Source organism: Bombina bombina, chromosome 1 (genome assembly GCF_027579735.1).
Source record: "Bombina bombina isolate aBomBom1 chromosome 1, aBomBom1.pri, whole genome shotgun sequence".
NCBI lineage: Eukaryota > Metazoa > Chordata > Amphibia > Anura > Bombinatoridae > Bombina > Bombina bombina.
In genome coordinates, this window is record NC_069499.1 from 689,625,718 (window position 1) to 689,648,824 (window position 23,107).

Here is a 23,107-nt window from a genome sequence, read left to right on the forward strand (position 1 = left end):
TGGCAGTCACATGGTACAGGGGGAGTGGAAAAAGACATAACTTTTAAAATTGTCAGAAAAAAAAATCTACTACTCATGTAACGTTCAGACTAAGTGCTATTGCATTGTCTTGTTATCTTGCATTTGTTGATTATGCAAATCTACTGTGTTGACTGGTCCTTTAAACTTTCATGATTCAGATAGGGCATGATATTTTAATCAACTTTAAAATTTACTTTTATCACCACATTTGCTTTATTCTCTTGGTATTCTTTGCTAAAAGCTAAACCTAGTTAGAATCATAAGCTAATTTCTAAGCCCTCAAAGGCCGCCTCTTATCCGAGTGCATTTTGAGTTATTTACGAGTCAGCATTGATTGGCTAAAATGCAAGTCCGTCAAAAGCACTGAGATAAAAGGGCAGTCTGCAGAGGCTTAGATACAAGGTAGTCACAGAGGTAAAAAGTATATTAATATAACAGAGTTGGTTATGCAAAACTGGGGAATGGGTAATAAAGGAAGTATCGATCTTTTTTAACAATTAAAATTCTGGAGTAGACTGTCCCTTTAAATACACTTCAACAGTTAAAATGGAATACAACGTCCCTTTAATGTTATAAACTGCATTTGCTTTTCCCTTTGCAGTCAGTACTTAGATGTTTATAATGGATGCAATATGATAAAAAAGTATATATTATATAATTAAAAAGGGACATTAAAAAAAACACCTGCCTTCAACTACAGTAGGATGGTTACTACACTCCATTCTATTGTCTTTCCTCCTGTAACATCAGCTATATTTAAAGCCGTTCTATCTTAAAAGGGACATTGTACACTAGATTTTTCTTTGCATAAATGTTTTGTAGAGGATCCATTTATATAGCCCATCTGGGAGTGTTTTTGCAACAAAGTATAATTTTGCTTATTTTTTTTTATAACTTTGTGCTGATTTTCAGACTCCTAACCAAGCCCCACAGTGTCAGCTGTATACTGATGTCTACAGATTCCTGCTTGCTTCATTTTGTGTAAGCTGCCTTTTCATATGCAAGGGAGGGGTGTCTGCACTTTCTGCTTTCTCAGCTCCTTTTACTGGGTGTCCCAGCCTAAGCTCATCAACAGTGCTAAACTGGGAGCTTCTAAGTTTTTAAAAATATTTTATACTGGAATTTTAGATCAGTATTTGTGCATATTCTTCTTTATAGTAGTGTCTATGACATGCAGTTATATGAAAATTGGTGTACACTGTCCCTTTAACTCATTACAGAATTCAACTGGTAAAAGCTCTGCATTTTATACTCAGCAACGTCATCTTGTAGCTTGTGCACTGTTGCATCCTGTGATAGAAGCAGTGTACTGTGATGTTACTGTTTTTTTTAAAGCTGTACATTTCAGATTAGCTCACAAAATTGAGTGTGGAAACATTACATTTTAAAAGTTACATAAATATAAGCTCCAAAATGGCGGCACCCAGTGTAAAGGTGCAGAGCTTCATTAACTAATACCTGTAAGGGGTTAAAATAAGAAAACTATTAAGACAGCTGCAGGAACAGGAGGAAAAACCAATAACATGCCGAGTACTAACCATTCTACTGTAGTTGTACTCAGCAGTTTAATGTTTCTTACCAAACAAAATCGGACAATTGCAAAACAAAAAAACAAAATCCATCTAATTTCAAAGCCTTTTATTTTCCTAGAAAAGAAAAAAAGTTAAGAAAACATGTATGTTACATTCATTTAAGATGTTTTATATGGTGCAGACATTCAGATAAAATAAGCAATTAACTGCTTGATACCATGTTAAAGCAGGACTCTCATACTGTATGTAATAAAGATCTGTATGAAAATAATTCAGAAACTCAAAATACTACATTGTTTTACAGCATCTTAGCAGGGATTATAGTTTCTTCAGAATGTCCATTGCAATGAAAAGTAATAAAATAGATAATTATACTGCAAAACTGAAATTCTGGGCCTGCTGAAGATAATCAGCACATATAACACTGAGCTGAATAGTCAAAATATTGTTCTCTCATAATTCTTTGCCAACACAATAATGGACGATTCTGGTTTAATTAAGGCCACAAGACAGGGATTGTAAACCAAAGTTCCACCTCTTGCTGCCTCTTCTACAGCAATAAAAAACTATATATTTCCTTAGTTATCTTGACACTACAAGAACCCAGCTTGGGCTCTGAGCTACACTTTGCTTTCCCCAGATGCCCCTACACTTCTCTCTGGACTCTTCTCTTGCCGATTACAGACTCCTCTATGAAGGCACTTCTGGATTGCTGAGTTTGTGTTCTTTGGTAGTTATGACCAGCAAAACGCACCAAGTCTCCTCCTTACTCGCCCTCTCCCAAGTCATTGGTCTCACACTCTTGTTTATTCTCTGTGGTCTGATCTGAAGATTTAACTGGGCTTTCATCACACGCTGTCAAGCGGCTTCTGCTCCTTGCTCCAGGCGTGTATAGCTGCATAGCTGGGCGATCCTGGTTGAAATGGTTAAGAAAAGTAGAATACTAAATAAGGTTTTTTATCTGCCCCACATAACGTAGGTGTTTTTTCAAGCAGAAAAAAACAAACACAAAAGATACAAAAAAGCTGTACACAACATAGAGTAAAAAGCTATAAACCACTGTGCTACTCAGAGGGAAAACGGGAACATATGTAGCTTAGGTTTGTTTTGTTGGTTTCCATAACGTTTTAGCCTCTACTAGGAATGTTTAATATATACACTACAAACGTGATATTTAAGAAATGTTCCTCCAAGTTCCCTTTATCCATTAACACTCATATTTAGGGATTTGTGCAATTTTTAAAGCTATCGGAAGGAATCTATTAAGCACTTACTAAAGTCAAATTGGCAAGAATATAGAAGAAAAAAAAAACTCACTTTGTTTCTTATACGATCTCTTTTGGCTGCATCTTCTTTTTTCTCGTCCCTGGTTATTCGTTCTGATTTGTCGGTGTTCTGGGGACAGTCGTTTTGTTCTTGTTTCCGTCCTCTCTCCCGCACCACCTCTCTATCCTTCCTATAATCATCATCTCTTCGCCTGAAACATCTATCCTTCTCATAGCGGTCCCTGGGCTTCCTGCGATCATCCTCGTGATACCTCATCTTCTCTTTTTCTCTTAGTCGTCTTTCCCTTTCATAATCTTTCTCTCTGTAATCCTTCACATATTCTTCTTCATTTCTGCTTATAGAAATTATAATATTTTAAATTAAATACTATATACTGGTTCTTAATCATTAAATTCATGGACTAACAATTTAGAATTAAAAATAAACTTCTCTCTCTTACTTGTGTTGGAAACAGTATTAATTAGGTTAACATTTCCGAGAAAGGAAATTGTTTTTTTTTGGACAAAAGATTACACTAAACATAATTTTTTTTATCTGTGTTACTGGCATAGTGTGACTACTTCAATACAAATACTAACTTTTTTTTGTGCCTCTCTTATTTGGGAATATGGGGAAAAAAAAAGATATTTTTTTCCATATTCTATAAACCAAATAGAAAATATTTTAAAGTTATACACATCTGTGAAAAACATAAAATTATGCTAACCAGATAATTTCCTTTCCTTCTGTATGAGGAGAATCCACGGCTTCATTCCTTACTTGTGGGAATACAGAATCTGGCCACCAGGAGGAGGCAAAGACATATCCCAGTCATTCTGCCAAGGTAACAAGGAACAGTAGGAGACATATCAGGGTATAAATGGTGCCAGAAGAACACAAAATTTAGGTCCGCCCTTCAGAGAATACGGGCCGTGGACTCTCCTCATACAGAAGGAAAATATTTGGTAAGCATAATTTATGCTTTTCTTTTTAATATGAGGAGAGTCCACAGCTTCATTCCTTACTTGTGAGAAACATATACCCAAGCTCCAGAGGACACTAAAAGAACGGGAGGGCATAAAAAGGAGGCGGACCCTATTCTGAGGGCACCACAGCCTGCAAAACTTTTCTCCCAAAAGCTGCTTCAGTCGAAGCAAAAACGTCAAACTTGTAAAATTTAGAAAAGGTATGCAAGGAGGACCAGGTAGCCACCCTAAAAATCTTATTCATAGAGGCCTCATTCTTGAAGGCCCAAGAGGAAGCCACTGCTCTAGTTGAATGAGCCTTAATCCTCTGAGGAGGCTTATGACCCACTGTCTCATAAGCTAAGCGAATAATGCTCCTCAACCAAAAAGATAAGGCAGTTCACTAGGCCTTCTGCCCCCTACCCATCCCAGAATAGACAACAAACAAAGAAGAAGTCTGTATAAACTCCTTCATAGCCTGAAGATAGAACTTCAAGGCCCGAACCACATCAAAATTATGAAGTAACCGTTCCTTTGAAGGAGGAGGATTAGGACACAAGGAAGGAATCGCAATCTCCTGATTGATGTTGCGATCTGAAACGGCCTTAGCAAGAAAACCTAACCCAGTACGAAGAACAGCCTTATCAGCATGAAACTGTCAGGGTGCCAGGAATCAGACAGACGAGAAGTGCAAAAATAATCACACCTTTATTAATAACAAAAAATAAAAAGTCCACAAGTCAAATAAGCCAGGAGTCTAAGCCAGAGCTGGTAGTCAGACGAGCCGAGTCAGAAGCCAAAGTGAATAGTCAGATGAGCCGACTCAGGAGCCAAAGCGAGTAGTCATACAAGGCGGACTCAGGAACAAGGAGAACAGCAGAGTCAGGAACAAGCCAGGGAACAGGAACCAGGAGGGACGTCAGACAGCCAGGTAATACACAGGAACTGGAACTCACAAACAGGTCTGAGACAACACAAGGGCAAAGCATACTGAACAGAGGCCCTTAAAATAATAAGTGATGACATCACAATTCTGAGATTGCAACCTGTCTCACACGGATGATGTACACCAGTCTGACCATAAGAGGGCTTGCAGGAAATGAGCAGCATCACACACACTGCACCAGACTCAGCAAGAGAGGCGAGTAAAATGGCTGCCAGCAGCACATGGCAAACAAAGCAGAGGAAAAACCCCCCACAGTACCCTCCCGTCAACGACCCCTCCCCTGCGGGAGGACAAAAGGCTTATTAGGGAAACGGGCATGGAAGGCACGGAGGAGGGCGGGAGCATAAACATCAGAGGAGGGAACCCATGAACGCTCCTCCGGACCGTAGCCCCTCCATACGAGACATACGAGAGTCAATAATGCTGCTGACCTCATATTCTTCATAGTTGTCAACAGCGATAGGACGGGGACGAGGCAACACAGTGGTAAACAGATTACAAACCAATGTTTTCAAGAGGGAGACATGAAAAACATTGGAGATGCGCATTGCAGGAGGAAGGTCAAGAGCGTAGGCCACAGGATTGACCCGTCGGAGTATTCGAAAAGGACCAACATAACGGGAAGCCAGTTTATTGGAAGGCACACGAAGGTTAATGTTGCGGGAGAACAGCCAAACCTTCTCAGGCACGGGCAGACACCTACGATCAGCCTGGAACTTTTGGCGCTGCATAGAACGATGAAGGCAATCCTGAATCTGCACCCACGTAGAACTGAGTTGGCGGAGATGCTCCTCCAAAGCCAAAATACCTTGAGATATGAATAAATCGGGCAACAAGGATGGTTGAAACCCATAATTCGCCATGAACAGGGATAACTGGGAGGAAGCATTAATAACACTATTACGAGCAAACTCTGCCCAAGGTAACAGTTCAGACCAATTATTGTGGTGATCTGAGACATAGCAACGGAGGAACTGTTCCAGAGCTTGATAACACCATTCCTCAGCCCCATTGGATTGAGGGTGATATGCCGCGGTGAAGGAAAGCTGGATTCCCATTTGAGCACAAAAGGAACGCCAAAATCTGGAGACAAACTGGCTACCCCGGTCCGACACTATCTCCTTGGGTAACCCATGTAAACGGAAGACCTCCCGGGCAAAAATTGAAGCAAGCTCCTGAGCGGTAGGCAGCTTCTTCAAGGGAATGCAATGTGACATTTTAGAAAAAAGGTCAACCACCATAAGGATAACAGTATTGCCACTGGAAACAGGGAGCTCGACAATGAAGTCCATGGAAAGATGTGTCCAAGGACGCTCACCATTAGCAAAAGGTTGAAGAAGACCTACAGGAAGACGTTGAGTCTTATTCTGTGCACAAACTGTGCAGGAGGCAACATACGCAGCAACATCAGAATGAAGACCTGGCCACCAGAATTTTCGAGTGACAGACCAAATCATTTGGTTCTTGCCCGGGTGGCCTGCGGCTTTAGGATAGTGGTAAGTGTGCAAAAGTTTAGTTCAAAGATTCTCAGGAACAAAGCACTTACCACTAGGTTTCTCAGGAGGTGCATTGGTTTGTGCAGCCAGGATCTCCTCTCCCAAGGGAAAAGTCAAATTAGTACGTATGGCAAAATATGGTCAGGAGGTATAACTGGAGTAGGTACAGACTCCTCCTTGGACAGAGGCGAAAATTGTCGAGAGGGCATCAGCCCGAACATTCTTACTACCAGGCAGATAGGAGACCACATAATTAAACCGAGACAAAAATAGCGCCTATCTGGCCTGTTGGGGTGACAAACGTTTTGCTTTGGATAGATGAGTTAAATTCTTGTGGTCAGTAAGATAAGCACTGGTACGCTAGTACCCTCGAGAAGATGCCTCCATTCCTTGAGTGCCAAAATTATGGCCAGTAATTCCCTGTCGCCAATTTCATAATTGCACTCCGCTGGAGACAATTTCTTATAGAAGAAACCGCACAGATACAAAAAAACGTCAGGCGTAGGACGTTGAGACAAGAGCGCACCCACTCCAGTCTCAGACGCATCGATCTCAAGAACGAAAGGCAGGACAGGGTTAGGATGAGCCAGAACTGGAGCGGCAGCAAAGGCAGTCTTAAGACAATCAAAGACCTTATTGGCAGTAGGTGACCAATGGAGTGCATTATTCTCTTTACGGTCATGTCTGTGATAGGTTTGACCAAGGAAGAAAAGTTTTTAATAAACTTTCTATAGTAATTGGCAAAGCCCAAAAAATGTTGAATAGAGCGAAAACCAACTGGGCGAGCCCACTGCAGACAACTTGTCAGGATCCATGGAGAACCCGGCAACGGAGATAACATAACCTAGGAAGGTTACTTGAGTCTGATGGAACTCACATTTCTCGAGTTTACAAAACAGGCCGTTCTCACGTAGTCTCTGAAGAACCCGTGTGACATCAGAACGATGAGCCTCAAGTGTGGGTGAGTGTATGAGGATGTCATCTAAGTACACCACAACACACTGTTGCAACATATTTCGTAGGACATCATTAATAAATTCCTGGAAAACAGCAGGAGCATTATATAGGCCAAAGGGCATTACAAGATATTCATAATGCCCGCTCCTGGTACTAAATGCTGTTTTCCATTTGTGGCCCTCCTTGATCCTAACGAGATTGTACGCTTCTCTCAAATCAAGTTTAGAAAAGACCGTAGCTCCCTTGAGGCGGTCAAAGAGTTCCGTAATGAGAGGAATAGGGTAAGCATTCTTAATGATAAGACGATTAAGACCCCTATAATCGATGCATGGTCTTAACTCGCCACCCTTTTTCTTCACAAAGAAGTCAGCCCCTGCAGGAGAGCAGGATTTGCGGATGATCCCCCGCAACAGAGCATCGGCAACATACTCCTCCATAGCACAATTCTTCGCAACAGAGTGTAAACCCATCCCCAAGGAGGAATGGCTCCGGGTTGCAGGTCTATGGCACAATCATAAGACCGGTGAGGAGGCAACGTACCGGCACCCACCTTGTCAAAAACGTCTAGGAACTCTCGGTACTCCTCTGGCAATTGAGATACCGAAGAAGTGCACAAGACTTTAACTGGTTTATGAAGACAAGTGGAAATACATTGCGGAGACCATGACAAAATTTCGGACCTGCGCCAGTCGAGACTGGGATTGTGCTTTTGGAGCCAGGGATAACCCAGAACAACTGGAAAATGCAGAGAGTTTATCACCTGAAACTGGAGGGTTTCAAAATGTAGAGCCCCAACAGCCATGGATAACGGAGCGGTTTCGTGAGTAATGAGTGTGGGCTGAAGGGGCCTGCCATCAATGGCCTCAATAGCAAGCGGAACAGACCGAGGCAAAACAGGAATGGAGTGCTTTGATACAAAAGCACTGTCGATGAAATAGCCCGCAGCACCGGAGTCAACAAGAGCCTGGGTGACTATGGAGGAGTCCACCCAGGAAAGGACAACCGTGACCAAAGGTTTCTCCTTTAGCGGTTCCGGGGACGAGGATAAACCACCTAAGGTCTGCCCCCGACAGGACCTTAGGTGCAAACGTTTCCTGGCCGTGTAGGACAAGACTTTAAAAGGTGGCCCTGTAACCCACAATAGAGGCAGAGCCCCCCCTCCTCCTAAAAGCCCTCTCAGCCGCGGAGAGTATCATGAATACCAACTGCATTGGCTCAGCAGTACCTGGTGACTCGGGACCAGGAGGCTTGGGAGGAGAGGGAGGCATGGGTGGGAACGAACATGTAGGAGACAACGGAACAGGAGGCTTCCGCAAGCGCTCCTTGAAAGAGGGCCTCTCTCTGAGTCTGATGTCAATTATGATAAAAAAAAAACAAAAAAACAACACCAATGCCTCGAGATCCTCTTGTAAATCTCTGGCAGTAATTTAGTCTTTAAAGGGCAACTGTAGTCAAATATACTCTCGTGTTGTAACAATAGTATACCGTTAAATAAATCTTTTTTCAATGTACATCCTATTTGAAATCTTATTCGTTTTCAATATATCACTTTTTTAATTTTAATTGTTTTCCAAACCCACTGATTTATAATCCGTAGCTGTATTCCAATCCTGGAGGACAACTCCAGTTGGAAGATGGCGACTACCGGACGCAATGCGCATGCGCGATTTCATGCAACGTCATCGGATAGATTGAAATTTAATGTGCGCATGCGTTATTTTCTGTCTGTTGTCAGCGATGTCGGCTTCTGTGCCAATATGCGCATGCGAGACTAATAGAAAACAATTGCGCATGCGCTGAGTGACGAAAATGTATTTAAATTACATGCTAATACTGGCCATAAGATTGGCAAGTATGTTATTGCTTAGACGGCCCACATTTGAGGGCTGGATAACGACGTCATTGACAGAAAATAAAAGTTTATTTTTATGCTAAAGGGAGCTTCGTTTTTCAAAATGAAAAGGTACCTTTTATTAAAATTGCAATGTCTAATGTTGAGTGCGTTTTGCTTAAGGTCAGCAAAAGTTAGTATTCCTTTAATCACCTCAGAGAGCCCATGAAAGAAGGCGGCAACAAGGGCTTCATTGTTCCAACCTACCTCTGCGGCAAGCGTACGGAACTCAATGGCATACTGAGCAACAGATCTTGTACCTTGCTGAATGGACAGGAGTTGTTTAACAGCAGAGGAGGAGCAAGCCGGAACATCAAATACCCTTCGAAAGAAGGCCACAATTCAGGGTAATTTGAAATCACAGGTTTATTAGTCTACCACAAGGGATTAGCCCAGGCAAGAGCTATGTCAGAGTAACGAGATGAGAAATCCCACCTTAACTCTGTCAGAGGGAAACGCCTGAGGTAACCTCTCAAAGTAAATGCCCACCTAGTTCAAAAACCCTCTGCACTGAATAGGATCACCTCCATATCGCTGAGGTAGAGGTGCAGAACTGGACATGCTCCTGGTAGGACTAGGTGCAGCAGCAGAAACAGGAGCAGCTACAACTTGCGGGACACTTTGGTCCAAATGTGCAGTGCGAATCAGCAGGGTTTGCAGGGCTAGTGCAAATTGATCCAAACGGTGATCCTGTTCATTCATCCTGGAAATGATGGTAGATAAAGGTGGATTATTAGCACCATCAGGATTCATGGCCCTTGCGTAATGTCAGGGTGCCAGGAATCAGACTGAGACGAGAAGTGCAAAAATAATCACACCTTTATTAATAAAAAATAATAAAAAGTCCACAAGTCAAATAAGCCAGGAGTCTAAACCAGAGCTGGTAGTCAGATGAGCCGAGTCAGGAGCCAATGCGAGTAGTCAGACGAGCTGGAATCAGGAACAAGGAGAACAGCAGAGTCAGGAACAAGCCAGGGATCAGGAACCAGGAGGGATGTCAGACAGCCAGGTAATACACAGGAACTGGAACTTACAAACAGGTCTGAGACAACGCAAGGGCAAAGCATACTGAACAGAGGCCCTTTAAATAATAAGTGATGACATCACAATTCTGAGACTGCAACCTGTCTCACACGGATGATGTACACCAGTCTGACCATAAGAGGGCGTGCAGGAAATGAGCAGCATCACACACACTGCACCAGACTCAGCAAGAGAGGTGAGTAAAATTGCTGCCAGCAGCACATGGCAAACACAGCAGGGAAAAAACCCTGACAGAAACACTAGGTAAGGAGGCTCACATTGCAAGGCAGCCATGACTCTGCGCCGTGCCGAAGCAATAGCCAGTAGAAAAAGAACCTCAAATGGAGCCTTCTGCAAAACTTTAAGAACAAGATTTAAACTCCAAGGAGGAGCGTTAGATCTAAACACAGGCCTGATTCTAGCCAAAGCCTGAACAAACGACTTGGACATCTGGAAGCTTAGCGAGCCTCTTGTGCAGTAAAACAGATAGGGCCGAAATCTGTCTCTTAAGGGAGCTAGCAGAAAGGCCCTTCTCCAGACCATCCAGAAGAAAGGAAAGAATCCTGGAAACCCCGACCTTATGCCAGGGGAATCCACGCTCTTCACACCAGAATAAGTAGGTCCTCAACACCTTATGATAGATGTGACGAGTAACCGGCTTACGAGCTTGAATGAGAGTATCAATAACTCAGAGAAACCTCTCTTGGCTAGGACTAAGCGTTCAATCTCCACGCAGTCAGTCTCAGAGAATCTAGATTTTGATGAACAAAAGGACCTTGTTCCAGCAGATCACTGCGACAAGGTAACCTCCATGGAGAAGATGACATCCCCACTAGATCCGCTAACCACATCCTTCGCGGCCACGATGGAGCAATCAGTATCACTGATGCCCGCTCCTGCTTGATGCGGGTCACTACTCAAGGAAGGAGAGGTATGGCAGAAAAAGGTATATTAGACTAAACCTCCAAGGCACCACTAATGCATCTATTAGCTCCGCCTGAGGATCCCTGGATCTCAACCCATACCTGGGTAGCTTGGTATTGAGACAGGACGCCATGAGATCTATCTCCGGAGTCCCCACCTGTTGCATATCTCCGCAAACACCTCGGTATGGAGAGACCATTCCCCCGAATGAAAGGATTGTCTGCTGAGAAAATCCGCTTCCCAGTTGTCCACTCCCGGAATGTGGATCGCTGACAGAGAACAGTTGTGGGTCTCCGCCCACTCCAGAATCCGAGATACCTCCCTAGTTGCTAGGGAGCTTCTCGTTCCTCCCTGGTGGTTGATGTACGCCAGCGAGGTGATATTGTCCGATTGGAATCTGATAAACTGGGACAAACCCAGACAGGGCCAAGCCTTCAGAGCAATGAAGATTGCTCAAAGTTTCAGAATGTTGATCGGAAGAGAGCTCTCCTCCCCAGACCAAAGGCCCTAAGCCTTCTTGGCTCCCCAAACTGCTCCCCATCCTGAGAGACTCGCATCTGTAGACACAATCTCCCAGGATGGTCTTACAAAGGATAGCCCTCGGGACAGGTGATCTGGACAGAGCCACCAAGAGAGAGATTCTCTCAACCGGTTGTCCAGAGAGATCTGTTGAGACAGATCCGAATGATTGCCGTTACACTGTCTCAGAATGCACAGCTCTAATGATCTGAGACGGTACCTGGCAAAGGGAATAATGTCCATGCTGGACACCATGAGACCAATCACCTCCATACACTGCGCCACAGAGGGCCTTGAGGAGGTCCGGAGGGCAAGACCTGCTGAAGCCAGCTTGCAGCATCTCTGGTCTGAAAGAAATATCTTCATGACTAGTGAGTCTATTATAGTGCCCAGGAATTCTACCCTGGTGCTTGGAATAAGAGAACTATTTATCTTCCATCCATGGGATCGAAGAAGAGAGAACAGATTCCGCTAGACGAATGGTTGATGCTTGTACCAGAATATTGTCCAAGTATGCTACTGCAATGCCCTGGGTTCTGGCCACGGCTAAGAGAGCCCCCAGAAAATTCTTGGGGCAGTAGCTAGGCCAAACGGAAGAGCAATAAACTGGTCCAGGAAGGCAAACCTTAGGAACTAAAAAGTGTTCCCTGTGGATTGGGACATGAAGGTAAGCATCATTCAGATCTATAGTGGTCATGAACCTTATCTTCTCCATCTTGAACGAGGAGACGTTCAGAAACTTGTTTAAGCACTTTAGGTCCAGAATTGGGCGGAAAGTTCCCTCCTTTTTTGGGACCACGAAAAGGTTTGAGTAGTATCCCAAGCCTCGTTCCTCTATGGGAACCGGGACAATGACTCCTAAGGAGGACAGATACCAAACACACCCCAGAAAGGCATCCCTCTTCTCTGGTCTTGATGACAGATTTGAAAGAAGGGATCTGCCCTTGGGTGGAATAGACTTGAACCCAATTCTGTAACTCTGAGCAATGACCTCCAGGACCCAAGGATCCTGCACATCCCTGAACCAAGCTTCTGAGAAGAGCAAAAGTCTGCCCCCTACCTGATCCATAGACGGACCGGGGGTGACCCCTTCATGCTGATTTAGTCTCAGCAGGTTTCTTGCTATGCTTGGACTTATTCCAGGACTGAGCCGGCTTCCAAGTCTTAGGTTGCTCAGTCTTAGAGGAGGATTGCTGGCACTGGGATTTATCAGAACGAAAGCAATGAAAATGATTAGATTGTCCCTTAGATCTGTTCTTTTTATCTTGCAGTAGGAAGGCACCCTTGCCCCCTGTAACCATGGAAAAATGGAGTCCAGGCCTGGACCAAACAAAATCTTACCCTTGAATGGAAGGGAAAGGAGTCTGGATTTGGAAGTCAAGTCCGCAGACCAGGACTTTAGCCACAGAGCCCGGCAAGCCTGAACAGAAAACCCAGTAGTTTTAGCATTTAAACTAATAATTTGCATATTCGCATCACAAATGAAAGAATTAGCGACTCTTAAAGCCTTAATTCTATCAAGAATATCATCAAGGGGACCTTCCACCTCGATCAATTCCGATAAGGAGTCACACCAGTAGGTAGCTGCTCCCGCAACCGCGGCAACTGCCGCCACTGGTTAAAATAAATATCCCGAATGTTGAAACCTCTTTCTTAACAGAGTTTGCATCTTTTTATCCATGGGCTCTTTGAACGTCAAACTATCCTCCGGTGGGATAGTAGTGCATTTTACAAGCGTAGAGACAGTGCCATCCACCTTAGGGACAGAACCCCACAACTCCAATTGAGAGTCCGGGACCGGGAACAGTTTCTTAAAAGCAGACTAAGGGTTGAAGGAAGAACCAAACCTTTCCCATTCGTTCTTAATAATGTTTGCCATCTTTACAGGAACAGGAAAAAGTCTGATGAACAACACTGTCTTCGTAAACTCTATCCAATTTAGGAATTATAGGCTCTATAGGCAGTTTGGCCTCTGGAACCTCTAGGGTAGCCAGAACTTAATTTAAAAGAAAGCGCAAGTGCTCCATCCTAAATCTAAAATCTGGTTCCTACGCAATCGGAGGCTTAGAGGCAGCCGATTCAAACCCAGAAAGTTCACACTCTGAAGTATCAGAAAGAACTTCATCATCAGATAACCGTCTATCGGCTATAGCCAATAAACTAGATGATGACCCCTGAGAAGGATAGCAATATTTGACCTTTTGCTTATGCTTAGCAGGGTGAGGTAAAGCACTAATGGCCGCAGACACCATCGTTTGTAACTGCGCAGTGAAGTCTGGAGGTAAAAGACCTCTTTCAGATGGAGGATCAGGCGTGCTATGGGAAACTGCATGTGTATTAGGAGATGAAAGCAGGGTGTGCACCTTACGGGACGGGGACCCCTCAGAGGTGGAAGGCTCAGTGGTATCAAACATGTTAACCTTTTTTGACATAATCACTTTTTCTAGGCACGTGGAACATAATTGAGAGGGCGGGTATACCTCCACCTCCTCACAATATAAACAGGCATTAGTCTTAGGTATAGAGGGAGTACCCTCTAAAACCTCAGAGTCCTCCATAGCTATGGGCTATGTCCTAATATAACAATAACGAATCTTATATAAAATATAAAAACGGCACCTTTATACCCCCAATGGCTGGGGCACTCGCCACCTCCTATGACCCAGGTAAACCAGCACGGTCAGAGAGTAGGAAGAAAAACTACGACCACACCCGGTCACATAGAGCGCAACCTAGGACCTCCTCCGCTAAGGAAAAGCGTGCCAAGCTTGTAAAGCTGCGCAGCTCTAAAGTGAAAGTCACCTTTATGTTCCAACCTCAGCCTATGAGCCTCAAAAACTTCTTACACATAACGCAGTATAAATCAAATAAAAATGTATGAGATTAATCCCCACTGTTCAATAATCCCTCCTCAGGAGATATTAACCCTTGATTCCATACAGATAAAAGGAGCCACACTGTGACCCTGTCTTCTAGCGTTACCATATGTGTAAAAAATGAAACAATCTTACCGGAATCTATGCTGTGGGTCGCTCCTGACATGGACTTGAGTGATGAAAGAAGGCAGTGAAACTCGTCAACACTGATTGCTTAGGAGCTGTTAATACGAGTCTGGATGGTTTCGCAGAAAGACTCTCCCTGCATCTCCAGACCCTAACTTTCGTCAATGCTCTCACTGAGAGGCTGACAAGACTACTTAAAAACGAAATGTATGCTTACCTGATAAATTTCTTTCTTTCTTGACACGGTGAGTCCGCGGATCATCATAATTACTGTTGGGAATATCACTCCTGGCCAGCAGGAGGAGGCAAAGAGCACCACAGCAAAGATGTTAAGTATCACTTCCGTACCCACAATCCCCCAGTCATTCAACCAAAGGGAAAGGAGAGAAAGGAAGTAACAAGGTGCAGAGGTGCCTGAGGTTTATATAAAAAAAGAAACTGTCTGAAAATACAGGGCGGGCCGTGGACTCACCGTGTCAAGAAATAAATACATTTATCAGGTAAGCATAAATTTTGTTTTTTTTTCTAATGACACGGTGAGTCCACGGATCATCATAATTACTGTGGAATCAATACTCAAGGTAGAGGATTATAAGGGAGGGACAAGACAGGAAAAGAAGGCACCACTGCTTGAAGAACCTTTTTCTCCCAAAAGAAGCCTCAGCTGAGGCAAAAGTATTGAATTTATAGAATTTGGAAAAAGTGTGCAAAGATGACCAAGTTGCAGCCTTGCAAATCTGTTCCACAGAAACTTCATTTTTGAAGGTCCAGGAAGAAGAAACAGAACTCGTGGAATGAGCTGTGATTTTCTCAGGAGGCTGCTGTCCAGCGTTCTTCATAGGCCAAACGAATAATACTCCTTAGCCAAAGAGAAAGAAGTAGCCTAGCTTTCTGACCCCTGCGTTTCCCAGAAAAGCAAACAAACAATGCAGAAGACTGACGAAAGTCCTTATTCGCCTGAAGATAGAATTTTAGAGCTCGCACAACATCTAGGTAATGCAACAAACGTTCCTTATGAGAAGAAGGAATAGGACACAAGGAAGGAACAACTATTTCCTGATTAATATTCTTGACCAGGACAACCTTGGGCAGGAAACCAAACTTAGTACGCAAAATCACCTTATCAGAATGAAAAATAAGATAAGGAGAATCGCACTGAAGTGCCAATAGTTCAGAAACTCATGGAGCAGAAGAAATAGCAACAAGAAACAAAACCTTCCAAGATAACAACTTAATATCTAAGGAATGCATAGGCTCAAACGGAGCCTGCTGTAAAACCTTAAGAACAAGATTAAGACTCCAAGGAGGAGTAACCGATTTAAACGCAGGCCGGATCTTGACAAAGGCCTGACAAAAAGACTGCACATCTGGCGCATCCGCCAAGCGCTTATGCAAAAAAATAGACAATGTCGAAATCTGACCCTTCAGAGTACTCGCCGACAAACCCTTCTCCAGATCGTCCTGGAGAAAGGACAAAATCCTAGGAATCCTGATTCTACTCCAAGAGTATCCATTGGATTCACACCAAGACAAGTATTTACGCCAAATCTTGTGGTAGATCCTACGAGTCACATGCTTACGAGCCAGAATCAAGGTCTCATTGCCCGGCTCAGAAAATCCACGCTTAGATAAAATTAAGCGTTCAATCTCCAAGCAGTCAGTTTCAGAGATGATCCTGAGACAACTACCACGGAAGAGAGTCTCTTGTCGCCTGATCCAGATCTAATCACGGGGACAGATCTGCATAATCCCCGTTCCACTGTCTTAGCATGCATAACTGCAGAGGTCTGAGATGGAACCGAGCAAATGGAATGATGTCCATAGAGGCTACCATCAGGCCAATCACCTTCATACATTGGGCCACTGACGGCCGCGGAGAGGCCTGAAGGGCTAGGCAAGACTTGAGGATTTTTAATTTTCTGACCTCTGTTAGAAAAATCTTCATTAGAAGAGAGTCTATTATGGTCCCTAAAAACTGTACTCTTGTAGCTGGAATCAGAACTTTTTCTAGATTCACCTTCCAACCGTGGGAGCGAAGAAAAGACAACAAAATCGCCATATGAGATTTTGCTTGTTGAAAAGACAGCGCCTGAGCTAGAATATCGTCCAGATAAGGCCCCCACTGCGATGCCCTGAGACCCAATTACCGCCAACAGAGCTCCCAGAACCTTTGAGAAAATTCTGAGAGCTGTAGCAAGGCCGAATGGAAGAGTTACAAACTGAAAGTTATTGTCTAAGAAGGCAAACCTCAGAAACTTGTGATGATCCCTGTGTATGGGAACATGAAGGTACGCATCCATTAGGTCTATGGTTGTCATGAATTGACCACCTTGAACCAAGGGAAGAATGGAGCGAATCTTGAAGGATGGAACCCTGAGGAACTTGTTTAGGCACTTTAGGTCTAAGATTGGCCTGAACGTTCCCTCCTTTTTGGGAACTACGAACAGATTTGAGTAAAATCCCAGACCCTGTTCCTGTAGAGGAACAGGAATTATAACTCCCAGAGTGGCAAGATCCTTGACACAATGTAAGAACGCCTCTCTTTTTATCTGGTCTACAGATAATCTGGAAAGAAGAAACCTTCCTCTGGGAGGGAAGGTCTTGAATTATATTTTGTACCCCTGGGTTACAATGTCCACCACCCAGGGATCCAGGACATCTCGTACCCAGGCTTAACTGAAAAAGGAATATCTGCCCCCTACTAGATCTGCTCCCGGATCGGGGGCCGACCCTTCATGCTGACTTGGAGTCAGCTACGGGCTTCTTAGACTGCTTCCCCTTATTCCAAGACTGGTTAGGTTTCCAGGAAGACTTGACCTGATCTTGCTTGGAAGAGGGAGAGGTGGGTTTACTTCTAAAGTTACGAAAATTACTTTGACGTCCTTTCTGCTTATTCTTTTTATCTTGAGGAAGAAAGGATCCCTTCCCTCCTGTAATGTCTGAGATAATCTCAGTCAACCCAGGCCCAAACAAGGTCTTACCCTTGTAGGGAATTGCCAAAAGTTTGGACTTCGATGAAACATCCGCAGACCAGGACTTTAACCATAAGGCTTTGCGCGCAAGAACTGCAAAACCAGATATCTTAGCTCCCAGCTTAATGACCTGTAAGGAAGCATCCGTAATAAAGGAATTGGCTAACTTGAGAGCCTTAATCCTGTCCTAATCTCCTCAAGAGGAGTATCTGTCCGAATAGAATCAGACAACGCATCAAACCAGTAAGCTGCAGCGCTGGTGACAGTAGCAATACACACAGCAGGCTGCCATTGGAGACCCTGGTGAACATACATTTTCTTTAACAATGCCTACAACTTCTTCTCCATTGGAACTTTAAAAGAACAACTATCCTCTATGGGAATGGTAGTCCTCTTAGCCAAAGTGGAAATCGCCCCTTCCACCTTAGGAACCGTTTGCCACGACTCCTTAATAGAGTCCGCTATAGGAAACATTTTCTTGAAAATTGGAGATGGAGAGAAAGGAATACCAGGTCTCTCCCGTTCCCTAGCAATAATCTCTGCAGCACGGTCTGGCACAGGGAAAACCTCCACAGCGGAGGGAACATCAAAGTACTTATTCAGCTTACTAGATTTCTTAGGGTTGACTACGACAGTTGTATCGGAGTCGTCCAAGGTAACCAAAACCTCCTTAAGTAGCATACAGAGGTGTTCTAGCTTAAACCTGAAGGAGACAACTTCAGCATCAAAAGAACTATACTGTCTGAGTCTGAGATTTCACCCTCAGACGCTACCGAAGTGTCTTCTTCCTCTGACTTGTGGGAAGGAGCATCTTGGATAGCCACAACTTGCTTAGAAACCTTATTTACTGATTCCTTAAGTTTTCTTTTACGCTTCCCATGCAACATGGGAAAAGCAGACAAGGCCTCAGATACGGCAGAGGATACCCAAGTAGCAATATTCTGCAAAGAAAATGCTACCGGATTATTAGAGGAAACGCAGGGCACTGCATGAGGAGACTAAAAGGGTTGGGACGCTTGAGGAGAAAGCTGCGGCATATCTGATACAGGAAACTCAGCATCCGCCTTAGCTAATGGTGGCTCATGGTTAAAAATTTGATTTCTGTAACTCAAAGTTCTCTCAATGCATGAGGAACAAAATGGTATTGGAGGTTCCACTTGGGAATCAAAACACAGTTGACATGAAACAATTTTCCAATCCTCTTCCATCTTTGCAGAAGAAATTCGAAAAGGAAAAAAATTAAAAAAACAGAATTTATGTTTACCTGATAAATTACTTTCTCCAACGGTGTGTCCGGTCCACGGCGTCATCCTTACTTGTGGGATATTCTCTTCCCCAACAGGAAATGGCAAAGAGCCCAGCAAAGCTGGTCACATGATCCCTCCTAGGCTCCGCCTACCCCAGTCATTCGACCGACGTTAAGGAGGAATATTTGCATAGGAGAAACCATATGATACCGTGGTGACTGTAGTTAAAGAAAATAAATTATCAGACCTGATCAAAAAACCAGGGCGGGCCGTGGACCGGACACACCGTTGGAGAAAGTAATTTATCAGGTAAACATAAATTCTGTTTTCTCCAACATAGGTGTGTCCGGTCCACGGCGTCATCCTTACTTGTGGGAACCAATACCAAAGCTTTAGGACACGGATGATGGGAGGGAGCAAATCAGGTCACCTAGATGGAAGGCACCACGGCTTGCAAAACCTTTCTCCCAAAAATAGCCTCAGAAGAAGCAAAAGTATCAAACTTGTAAAATTTGGTAAAAGTGTGCAGTGAAGACCAAGTCGCTGCCCTACATATCTGATCAACAGAAGCCTCGTTCTTGAAGGCCCATGTGGAAGCCACAGCCCTAGTGGAATGAGCTGTGATTCTTTCGGGAGGCTGCCGTCCGGCAGTCTCGTAAGCCAATCTGATGATGCTTTTAATCCAAAAAGAGAGAGAGGTAGAAGTTGCTTTTTGACCTCTCCTTTTACCGGAATAAACAACAAACAAGGAAGATGTTTGTCTAAAATCCTTTGTAGCATCTAAATAGAATTTTAGAGCGCGAACAACATCCAAATTGTGCAACAAACGTTCCTTCTTCGAAACTGGTTTCGGACACAGAGAAGGTACGATAATCTCCTGGTTAATGTTTTTGTTAGAAACAACTTTTGGAAGAAAAACAGGTTTAGTACGTAAAACCACCTTATCTGCATGGAACACCAGATAAGGAGGAGAACACTGCAGAGCAGATAATTCTGAAACTCTTCTAGCAGAAGAAATTGCAACCAAAAACAAAACCTTCCAAGATAATAACTTAATATCAACGGAATGTAAGGGTTCAAACGGAACCCCCTGAAGAACTGAAAGAACTAAGTTGAGACTCCAAGGAGGAGTCAAAGGTTTGTAAACAGGCTTGATTCTAACCAGAGCCTGAACAAAGGCTTGAACATCTGGCACAGCTGCCAGCTTTTTGTGAAGTAACACAGACAAGGCAGAAATCTGTCCCTTCAGGGAACTTGCAGATAATCCTTTTTCCAATCCTTCTTGAAGGAAGGATAGAATCTTAGGAATCTTAACCTTGTCCCAAGGGAATCCTTTAGATTCACACCAACAGATATATTTTTTCCAAATTTTGTGGTAAATCTTTCTAGTTACAGGCTTTCTGGCCTGAACAAGAGTATCGATAACAGAATCTGAGAACCCTCGCTTCGATAAGATCAAGCGTTCAATCTCCAAGCAGTCAGCTGGAGTGAGACCAGATTCGGATGTTCGAACGGACCTTGAACAAGAAGGTCTCGTCTCAAAGGTAGCTTCCATGGTGGAGCCGATGACATATTCACCAGATCTGCATACCAAGTCCTGCGTGGCCACGCAGGAGCTATCAAGATCACCGACGCCCTTTCCTGATTGATCCTGGCTACCAGCCTGGGGATGAGAGGAAACGGCGGGAATACATAAGCTAGTTTGAAGGTCCAAGGTGCTACTAGTGCATCCACTAGAGCCGCCTTGGGATCCCTGGATCTGGACCCGTAGCAAGGAACTTTGAAGTTCTGACGAGAGGCCATTAGATCCATGTCTGGAATGCCCCACAGTTGAGTGACTTGGGCAAAGATTTCCGGATGGAGTTCCCACTCCCCCGGATGCAATGTCTGACGACTCAGAAAATCCGCTTCCCAATTTTCCACTCCTGGGATGTGGATAGCAGACAGGTGGCAGGAGTGAGACTCCGCCCATAGAATGATTTTGGTCACTTCTTCCATCGCCAGGGAACTCCTTGTTCCCCCCTGATGGTTGATGTACGCAACAGTTGTCATGTTGTCTGATTGAAACCGTATGAACTTGGCCCTCGCTAGCTGAGGCCAAGCCTTGAGAGCATTGAATATCGCTCTCAGTTCCAGAATATTTATCGGTAGAAGAGATTCTTCCCGAGACCAAAGACCCTGAGCTTTCAGGGATCCACAGACCGCGCCCCAGCCCATCAGACTGGCGTCGGTCGTGACAATGACCCACTCTGGTCTGCGGAAGGTCATCCCTTGTGACAGGTTGTCCAGGGACAGCCACCAACGGAGTGAGTCTCTGGTCCTCTGATTTACTTGTATCCTCGGAGACAAGTTTGTATAGTCCCCATTCCACTGACTGAGCATGCACAGTTGTAATGGTCTTAGATGAATGCGCGCAAAAGGAACTATGTCCATTGCCGCTACCATCAAACCTATCACTTCCATGCACTGCGCTATGGAAGGAAGAGGAACGGAATGAAGTATCCGACAAGAGTCTAGAAGTTTTGTTTTTCTGGCCTCTGTCAGAAAAATCCTCATTTCTAAGGAGTCTATTATTGTTCCCAAGAAGGGAACCCTTGTTGACGGAGATAGAGAACTCTTTTCCACGTTCACTTTCCATCCGTGAGATCTGAGAAAGGCCAGGACGATGTCCGTGTGAGCCTTTGCTTGAGGAAGGGACGACGCTTGAATCAGAATGTCGTCCAAGTAAGGTACTACAGCAATGCCCCTTGGTCTTAGCACAGCTAGAAGGGACCCTAGTACCTTTGTGAAAATCCTTGGAGCAGTGGCTAATCCGAAAGGAAGCGCCACGAACTGGTAATGCTTGTCCAGGAATGCGAACCTTAGGAACCGATGATGTTCCTTGTGGATAGGAATATGTAGATACGCATCCTTTAAATCCACCGTGGTCATGAATTGACCTTCCTGGATGGAAGGAAGAATTGTTCGAATGGTTTCCATTTTGAACGATGGAACCTTGAGAAACTTGTTTAAGATCTTGAGATCTAAGATTGGTCTGAACGTTCCCTCTTTTTTGGGAACTATGAACAGATTGGAGTAGAACCCCATCCCTTGTTCTCCTAATGGAACAGGATGAATCACTCCCATTTTTAACAGGTCTTCTACACAACGTAAGAATGCCTGTCTTTTTATGTGGTCTGAAGACAACTGAGACCTGTGGAACCTCCCCCTTGGGGGAAGCCCCTTGAATTCCAGAAGATAACCTTGGGAGACTATTTCTAGCGCCCAAGGATCCAGAACATCTCTTGCCCAAGCCTGAGCGAAGAGAGAGAGTCTGCCCCCCACCAGATCCGGTCCCGGATCGGGGGCCAACATTTCATGCTGTCTTGGTAGCATAAAAAAACTCTAAGCCATCTCCGTGGAGATGTTGCCTGTACAACGGCAAAGAGAATGACTGGGGTAGGCGGAGCCTAGGAGGGATCATGTGACCAGCTTTGCTGGGCTCTTTGCCATTTCCTGTTGGGGAAGAGAATATCCCACAAGTAAGGATGACGCCGTGGACCGGACACACCTATGTTGGAGAAATAAACTGTTTTTAATGAAAATTAAATTAAGGGTACTGTGTCTTTAAATTATCTTTTAATGGAAGGAGCAAAGCCCGCAATAAATCCCAAGCACCCAAACACCTCAGTAGCTTCACTAAGGTGCCTACCTGTCCTGCAGCCAGAAAAACACCAATCTTATTCCCAAAAGTCAGTTTCAACCTGCAACGGCTTAGAAATTAACTTCACCCACGGAGCAGCCGATAACAGCGTCACCGGCTCCAGCCGTTTCCTACAGCGCAACTTGTCATAGTGAAGAAACATGGCCACAATAATAAAATTCAAAGTGCTGCCCGGATATCTACCGGAGCAAACACACAGCTGAGCCACCAATATAAAATAAAAAATAACTCCTCATAGTATCCCAGTGCCTGCCAAGCTGCCCCCAAATTAACCCTTTCTAGGCTGGGTAATTATAAAGCGTCCTGTTCAAGCAGTAGTAAACTGATGAAGTGCCCAACTTTTTCCTGTTTGTTTTCTTCTTCCAAAGAAGAATATAAAAGGCACTTACCTGAAAAAACAGTCTGTCCGGCAGCAGGACATCTCCCCTGGTTTGAGAGGTTGTCATACCTCACATGGACCTGTAGAAAAAGGAAAGAATCTGAGTAAAACTACTCAGGTTTTCTGATCAGGGCAGCAACAACATTGGGAAAACGCAGAGAGGATTGTACCTCACAAGTTCCCAATTGCTCAAAAGCCACCACTGCCCTACTGAAGAGACTGACGTGGACTAAGGCTAGACCCCAGAAAGGATCAGAGTAAACC

General features: G+C 44.2%; 1 protein-coding gene across 2 annotated transcripts in view; it reads right to left on the reverse strand.

Annotated features, from left to right (window-relative positions):
- Positions 1–1,644: 1,644 nt before the first annotated feature.
- Positions 1,645–23,107, reverse strand: part of UPF3B (UPF3B regulator of nonsense mediated mRNA decay) — a 186,700-nt gene continuing 165,237 nt past the window's right edge. For both annotated transcript variants that reach the window (XM_053699197.1, XM_053699196.1), the window contains exons 9-10: positions 2,871–3,171; positions 1,645–2,466 (exon numbers count right to left, since the gene is read on the reverse strand). In XM_053699197.1, the coding sequence (XP_053555172.1) occupies positions 2,320–2,466; positions 2,871–3,171 (448 nt within the window). In that variant the 3' untranslated portion in view covers positions 1,645–2,319. The remainder of the gene's footprint in view (positions 2,467–2,870; positions 3,172–23,107) is intronic.